Raw genomic sequence first — 8,306 nt, forward strand, 5'->3', positions numbered from 1 at the left:
TTGCCAAGATTGGAGGCAGATGGGGTAACCTGGACTGACCCTTGTGCACCACAGTCAGGCTTCCTAATTACATTTCCATCACAATAATCTCTGCATGCTGCGTGCCCTTTGCTTTCTGACCTCCACTCTCTCTTTCTCTTTTCAGCCTTTCTTTCACTTCCTTTGTCCAAGCCACCGCTGCCTTCTGCCTCCTCCGCCCAATTTTCCTCCCCTCGCTCTTTCAAGTCTGCAACTGCTTCTCTCAACAATCCCTCCTAACAAAATCTCCACTTCCTTTCTCTTTATCCAGCAGGTCATCAAGAAGAAAAAAGTCTGCTCACCTTGATTGTTTTAGTTTGCAGTTTGAGACCATTGAGTGTATTGATGGCCTTATCTGCATCATTGGGATCAACATAGTTTACAAAGCCATATCCCAAACTCTGACCTGGAGAAAAAAAGATAGATGCACAGTGATGCTGTAGATTTTCAAAACCCACTTATGATGTTTTTATGAATGTGGACAGTGTTGTACCTGTTATCTTGTCTCTGACTAGCTTGCAGGACTCAATCTCTCCAATGCTACCAAACAAACTTTTGAACTCTTCCTGGGTCATGTTCTGAGGCAGATAGTTGACGATCAGGTTGGTTTTGCTGTCATCTGTGGAGCCATTGGTGCTAATGACTGGACCATTAGGCAGACTGGTTCCGCTTGGACCGTTAGACACCTGGGTTTCCATGGTGCTGATTATCTGCTGAGGAAGAGGGTGGAGTTTGACTCATACTTCACAACAACATACAAAAGGACATGGTGGTGGTATGGATATAAAAATAGGCATGTCTAATATTTAACATACTACAATGCATAGACAAATATAAGCCTTACATGCAACCATTCACACAGCCTGCCCACTTTGCTACCATCAGAACAAGAGGTCAGGAATCATCATTGCTAAAATGGAAATGGATACAGGGTCTGGTTTATGAGCGCCCCTCCTCCTTTTCACCCCATCTTTCTTCCTGTCTTGCTCCCTGCCTCTAGTTCTGCAGATGTCACAGTCCCTTCCTCCTTACTCCTCCCCCTCCTCTCTTCCAGGGTCAGACACCATTACATTGTTACATAGGGATGCATAATAGTGACAGTGGTGTCTGAGGATGGCAAGAAGCTGGGGGAGTTAGGGGAGACTGAGGTCAAGGTTTTTTTTAACCTTTATGTATGTATGTGTGTACATTTTTGTCTTTTTTTTTTTTTTACTTGCGGTTTTGGTTGTATTCTGTTTTTATATTGCTGTGCACATCGGGGCCACTGGGCTGGAGTCAGATTCCTTGCATTTTTTATAATACTTGGCAATAAAGTTTATGCTTTTGCTTATGGCTTTAATGCTACATTACATGAGAATATCATGAAAAATCTGCATATTTCTTCCTCTGACTTTAAGCTTTATTGTGGTCAACTGACATTTATTTTAGTAAGTGGAATAAAGGTGTGGGCTAGTGCACAGTGTAGTGTTTGTGCCTCTTGTGTTGCCCTGGTGTACACCACGTTGCTTAATTTGATCCACAGGGGATTCTCAAGGAACATCTGTGTGGTCAGAAATGAAACATCCTGCTCCACCTTCATTTGGGCATTCTCTGATTTGGGATCAATTTTTCCACTGTAAATGTACATGGAAAATCACTACACACTGTTATTTAGTGTAAACAAAACAAAACAATTCAAACTAAAGTGGTTGCTGTATTGTTGGCTAGTGTGATGACAATCTGTTTTAGAGGTATGATTAATGTTGCATCCTATTTTGTGATGCACATGTTGAATGTAAGGCTGAACAGTTGTATATTTTATTTCCATCCCAGTTAATTTTATGTTCAAACATCATCAGATTAGCTGTGTAACATTGCGATTTGTGGTACATTTCTGCCTATACTGTTTTGATGCATTACGTGTATTTCACAAACAGCCCTATATAGTATAAACATTTTAATGCATGTATCAAGGCCACAATGTAAAAGTTATGTGCAATTGTGGTTTTCAGCTGTTGCACATCTGATGGATGTTATGCATATGAATAGGACTAAATGAGTCTTCTCCAAAGTTCCTAGGATCTTACAGTGTAGTCCATAGCAACAAAGAGACTTAATTATTTAATCTTCCAAATTATTAAAGGGAAATTATATTAAAAGATTTTCCTGACTTAATGGAGAAATTCATGTCACTGAACCACATTATTTATAAAAGAAATATTTACCTGGAATATAACCCTTATGGCTTTTTGGATTATGTCCTCTAATAATGTATAATCAGCTTTACTTTTTAAAATACTCCTCCTCCCAGGAGTATTTTTCTTTATTGCTAATCTATAATGATTACTGACATAGATGAAACGTTTCTTTCAGGATGTGAATCTCATGCAATGTGAAAACATGAGCTTTCACAGTTCACTGTCTCTTGTAAATCCACCAATTTATTGCATTTCTATATGCTCTGATTCTATCATAATCACATTCATTTATTCTATTATATTTTTAAATCTATGTGCCATTTTAGATGTCCTCTCCTTTTGTACTGTCTGCGAATGGGTCTGTCTAACATGCCTTTCCCCCTCATCTTTGTAACCTGCCATCATGCTTTGAGCCTCACCTCGGCTCAGGTTGCCCAGGTAACGGCCCCTCTAAGACTGCATTGTTTCTAATGGCTAAATGGCTTTCTTACTGTAAGCTCAGTGTGTGTGTGTCTGTGCTTATTAGGAGCGGATATACAGGTCAGACATTTTCCCTCTGTGTATTAATATTATGGGCTTTTGCAGAAGCAGGGAATATCATTAAGTCACATTGATATTGACCAGGGGAAACGGAGAACAGCAACACGGTTATGACAGCCTTAAGAAAACACAACAAAACAAAACAAAACCCAAAAACATTTACACAAAGGGAGTGGCGTGGCGTGTAAAGAGTTTGATGCACCCATAGAATGCCAACTTGCATTATTTTATAAATGATGACATAAAAAATGTGTTGACAGAAAAGGTGGAATCAAACTGTTTTGTTATATTTATGTAATACATTGTTGTGTGATGTGATGTATCTGATTAAGAGAAATATCAGCAACACAATGTGTCCTAAATATGACAAAAGCATTTTGAAGGCTAAAAAACCAAAACATATTAGGGCAACTTTGACTCACCAACTGAAATAACCCTCAGCATAGCAGAAAACACATCCCCAGTGAACAGTGTGAAGTTATATAATTGTCAGACTCACTGAGTAAAGGCTGGACATGGAGATTGGCTGACACAAGCAGCAAGTAAAATAAAGATTTTCATGCATAAATAGAGAAGAACAGCCTGCTTTGAAATTCTTTGAAACAAACAGAAAAGAAAATCATAGAGGACTGTATCATCTTTGGGCTGTCATGTTTTATATTGTACACCAACAACTAAATTCAGTTTGGTTTGCAGTAACCCAATTACTATGACATAAAGAGACAATACATCATTGTGATGTTGTGGGAAGGCCTACAATAGCATTAATAATCACAGTCTGCCCAGAATACATCTAGTCCCGCTATACGCTACTGAAGACATTAAATGTTCACCTTGTAACCGTGATGTCCTGAGTACAAATATGCCCCAGGTCCTTTGTTGCATATCAATGCCTCTTTCACGCAACATTTCTCATCTTATTAACTATCCAATACGGATGAACACATCATTAAAATGATCTCTTAAAAATGTTCTTCTACAAGTGACAAAATATTCCAGTTGTTTGGGTAGCACTGCAATTTTTTAATTTTACACTGGGGTTCTGTGAGATCTCCCTTAATATTTAATGCACTGCATCAGCATCGCCTACACATGGTCCCAGACTTGCACGCAAACAAGAGCCCTGCCTCCACTGCTAAGCACACCTACACTGTATAATACTGAATTACAAAATGCAGAAGCATTATATGGCTAAATGTAAATGCAGTCGTGTTCTCTGATGTCTATAAGCAGATTTCTCAATTTCTGCTCTAAATGTAGCGCAGCACTAGAGGCTATAGAAGAATAACAGTTTCCCATTTGAAGTCAGTTTGCTACACACGTGTTACAGTGCATTTCTGGGGCATGCAGTGTCAGCAAAGAAAATGTAATGTTTGGTAACTTCAGCTTAGTGTTGAAGTTAATTCATTTGCTATATTGTGTTCATCTTTGTTTTTCATATATATATATAAAACACACACACACACCATCGTGTTTTCACAATGATGATAATACTTTCTTCTTCTTTTACTATATAACCTTGTCTCTCTTGTCCACATTATAATGCAGTAGCTATATAAAGATTTTTTCCCCTGAAAAGCATGAATCAAAGCTGAATGTTATGCTGAAGTGTAAATGAGCCTTCTAAATAACACAGATTACAGGATTATCCCAAACAAAGGGCATTAGCCACACTCTCTGCAGCTTAAGGGATCATGGTGGCAGCTGTAAAACAACAGGACGTCAGGAGTCATAGCTCATGTCAGCCCTGCTCTCAGGCTCCCCTTCTCTTCTCCGCTCGGAAGACTACAAATAAAAGATCTCTAAAAGATTTCAGCTCTCTGGCTGCTTTGATAAGATGGGAGCAGACCACGTCAAAGGCACTGGAGACGGATCTGACTTGCAGCGTGCGCGGCGCTATCCAGCGTGCTGAAAAAGGGAGTGGCCTTCGGGCGGTCTCCTGAGGCCACAGAGGCCCGTTAATACAGCAAAGACCACCGACTCTTTTTATTTATTTTTTATTTTTTAGAATTTCCAAACGTTTTAATTGGACTTGCCAAGAAAAAAAAAATAAACATTTAAGGCTATTTGCATATGGCAGCTGCATGTCTGAATCCCTCGATTTCTCTGTTTCCCTTTTTTTAAAAGGCAAGGTTTTTAAGTTCTGCAGGCATTCATGAACCGAGGCGCCTTTTTACTGAATAAACGTATTGAAACGACCGAACAAAAGAGCCACCCGTTCCTCTTCTTCTCTCTCGCAGAGGCTATGGCAGCACTATGAATATTAATGTAAACAGTGGCGCTTTGTGTCGTGGCCAGGGGCTGCAGGACTCTCCGGGAACAATGACTGTTACAGTTGCCAGCTCTAAGTCAAAAACGTCATGATAGGTCAAAAAAAAAAAAAAAAAAACACACTCATGGATGAGTGTTGTTCATTTTGATCGTTCTCCCAAATAAAATGAACTCCTATTTTTAGTGACATTTGTCATTCAAAAGCTGCGTAAGGTGGCCGTGACTCCGCCAGCGATAAGCATAGACTATATACGGCAAATGGCTACCATTATAAACAGAAATAAATAAATATTGACTGAGAAAATAGCCTAATGTTTCCACAACCCTCATAAAATGATCAATCAATACCTCAGGATTTATATACCCCGTACTATGAAATTAAATTATCAGCAGCTTTTGCCTAAAAGGGTGATTGTAATAAAATGTGGTCCAAGAGGTGCTGTCTTTCTTCCCTACAGGCTTTACATTTGTTGCTGATAATTACATGAAGTCATGGGCAAGAGAAGGTAAATCACCGCTTACATAACAAAATTGCATTTAACCTCTCATAAAAGTTAGACAGGTCAACCTACCATAAAGCCTTTTAATCTATTTTGCACAGTTTAAACATTTCCTAAATCACCAGCCAAAAAGGTTTACATTATAATTCAATATAGGCCCAGCAGTTTTTACTTAACAACTATTTAGCCTGATTTACAGCGATGGCCTCGGCTGATCTTGTCCTTGAATTGTGTAAGTGCCTTGGAAAGGTTATCTGACTCAACGCTTTTATTTGCTTGGCACTGCAGTACAGGAATGGGGGACTGCGGACCATGTGGAGGGGAGCCACAGCCTCTGTCGGTGTTACACTGCCTAGGCCTGCGAGGGACAATAGGTAATGTACAACAAAGAGAAAATAAAAGGGGCGTTGGAGATGTGTCAGGCGGACAGTTTGAGTCTCACAAATGATGAAACTAGGCGATCTCCACCTCCACTTTGCACAGTTCTTAGATGGGATTTTTGAAAGCTATTTCAAATTTAGCTAAATTTGATCTTAAAGCTTTTGTCATTGGACCTATTGCACCTCACATCTAGTTTCTTCTGCGTTTTATATAATGTATTTCGTGTTCTTACTATTATTAATCAGACACTTGCCATCCCAACATTTTATCATGTGAAACTAAAAGTCAAATTCTAATTAATACTCAAAACACAATACTTCAGTGTTTTTTGTATATCTCATAGAGTACGTAGTGTTTTAACACCTGCATGCTTGTTTATTATTTGTTTCCTGGCTTTTTAATCCAATGTATTTGTAATGTGTCCGGTCTTAATTGGTCTGCTTATGCGCTGTCAGCCTTAGACCATGTCTACAAGTACACTGAGGTGGACTAGGCCGTTTGAGGGTTTAAGGGCCTCGTTTGGAGCTTAAGTCCAGCAGAGACACGCCCAATCCGGTCCTCGGCACAGAACAAAGCTAATTTGCCACTGCTCGCATCTCCTTTTATCCGACAGTGTAAGCATGGCCATCTTGTGATGGTTGTGATAGTTAGAGAAAATGCGCTTAAAATGGAGATGTCCGTGTGCGTCCTCACTGTGCGGCCTCTGAGATTTCCAGCCCATTTACTCGGTTGCATCGCAACGAGAACCCTGAGGAATTTGGACTTTGTCTGATTCAATACAAACCAATGGGTGCGTAATCTCCCTCGTCCCCTCCCCCCTCCTGGAGTGACTCGACCCTTTTTTATACTTTGCCTTGCTGGATGGGCCCTCAGCCTCCGAGGCATGATGTTTTGTCTCCAGCATCCCCGTGCTGCACCAGGCATAGAAAGCCAGTGCCCCCCACCCTCACCCCCACCAACCCACCACCTCATCGCCTTCCTTTCCCTATGTCCATCGCTATAATGCTGCGGAATTTTTCAGCATTGACTCCCGTATTATTATTATTTACTACTTCGACATTTAGGCAGCTGGAGTGACTAGAATATTGAAATGTAAAGCCTGCTCTACCTAAAATGGTTGGATAAAGACTATCCATGCTGAGGATGACTGCAGACTAGAGCACAGCCGGCATGGCGCATCACTCAGTATGAGATTGGTAATTGCCACTTTCGATCTTTAATCTTATCATAATAATATGGCATTGCATGATGGACAAAAACACGGGCCACTAATCTCCTCCTCTGCTTTGGCTTGTGTGCATGCATAGCCATGAAGCTCTATGTAAAATTACATGTCTCCACTAAAGACATATTGGTGGGGAAGATGCAAATTAAATCTGTGTGTAGCTACATCACATGTGTACATGTAGATAACAACAAACACAAAAGGAATGAGATCCAGTGGTAGCATGCTGCCACAGCATCCGCTTCACAAACAGAAATGGAGAAATAGAGTCATACGTACAGTAACCATTCTTGACGTACAATGAAAGAAATCTAGGTCCTTCTTTGTACTGGTCTTGAAGCTGAAGACTGAGACTCTATATGTTCTTCGGCCTTTATGTTACACGGCCCTTGTGTTCTGTCAGGAGTCCAAATTAAAAAGAAAAAAAGAAAAAAAAGGAAAAAAATACAATCTTTGCCAAGGGATCTCAGCCCTCTGAGCTGGTAGGTGTCCTCTATAGGATGAAAATGAGGAGAAAGGGGTTTTCTACTGGATGATGATGCGGGAGAGCGGTCTCTCTGAGTGGCGTGGGCGATGGTTCAGAAAAAAAGAGAAGCAGTGATCCTCAGCAGGGTGTGTCCAGGGGAGGGTGTTCTGATTCTGCTGCTTTTGTGTGTAATTCCCTGCTCCTCTTGCAGTCTCCTTCTGTGCCTCTGCTGCAATGTTCTTCTTTTATGCGTCCTCCTGGCTGGCAGAGCGCGTTGCTGATTGGCTAATTGTACAGGGAGGGTAGTACATGGCAGCCATTGCAATGCGCTCCTCTCCCATTATCCCCTTCAGGAAAGATCACCAAGAGTCCCCCCGCCCCTTCCCTTTTCCATCCCTGCCCTTGCATCTCTCCACTCCCTCCTCCTCGCTGCCCTTCCTTTCTTCCTGCCTCCCTCTTCACACACACAAGCAGATTGGGGTGAATAGCGCTCCACCTGCACTTTCAGAACAGATGGGTGCAGCAGAAGACAGCGGACTTGTATCTCTTATTCCCCACTCTTTGCGCTCACTTCTTCCTGAGCACAGCCCCTTACATTCTCTCTTATTCTCCATTTAGGCCTGTTTGATGCTGACAGCAAACAAGTTCATTCCTTAGGGCTTTGTATTTGAGAATAAAAACGATTTTGAGCAGAGATCAGCAGTCTTTCGAAGTCCATGTTCTCTGCT

General features: G+C 41.0%; 1 protein-coding gene across 13 annotated transcripts in view; it reads right to left on the reverse strand.

Moving 5' to 3' along the window:
* elavl3 (ELAV like neuron-specific RNA binding protein 3) overlaps nt 1-7,876 on the reverse strand; it is a 19,533-nt gene extending 11,657 nt beyond the window's left edge. For 3 of the 13 annotated variants that reach the window (XM_020610411.1, XM_020610420.1, XM_020610419.1), the window contains exons 1-3: nt 7,392-7,873; nt 512-731; nt 321-424 (exon numbers count right to left, since the gene is read on the reverse strand). In XM_020610411.1, coding sequence (XP_020466067.1) covers nt 321-424; nt 512-731; nt 7,392-7,400 — 333 coding nt within the window. In that variant the 5' untranslated portion in view covers nt 7,401-7,873. Of the gene's footprint in view, nt 1-320; nt 425-511; nt 732-7,391 lie in introns of all 13 variants that reach the window. The other 10 variants (XM_020610415.1, XM_020610413.1, XM_020610418.1 and 7 more) reach the window with 8 other exon arrangements.
* Nucleotides 7,877-8,306: the final 430 nt, after the last annotated feature.

The sequence above is a fragment of the Monopterus albus genome, unplaced genomic scaffold (assembly GCF_001952655.1).
Source record: "Monopterus albus unplaced genomic scaffold, M_albus_1.0 scaffold105.1, whole genome shotgun sequence".
In the NCBI taxonomy this organism is placed as follows: Eukaryota; Metazoa; Chordata; class Actinopteri; order Synbranchiformes; family Synbranchidae; genus Monopterus; species Monopterus albus.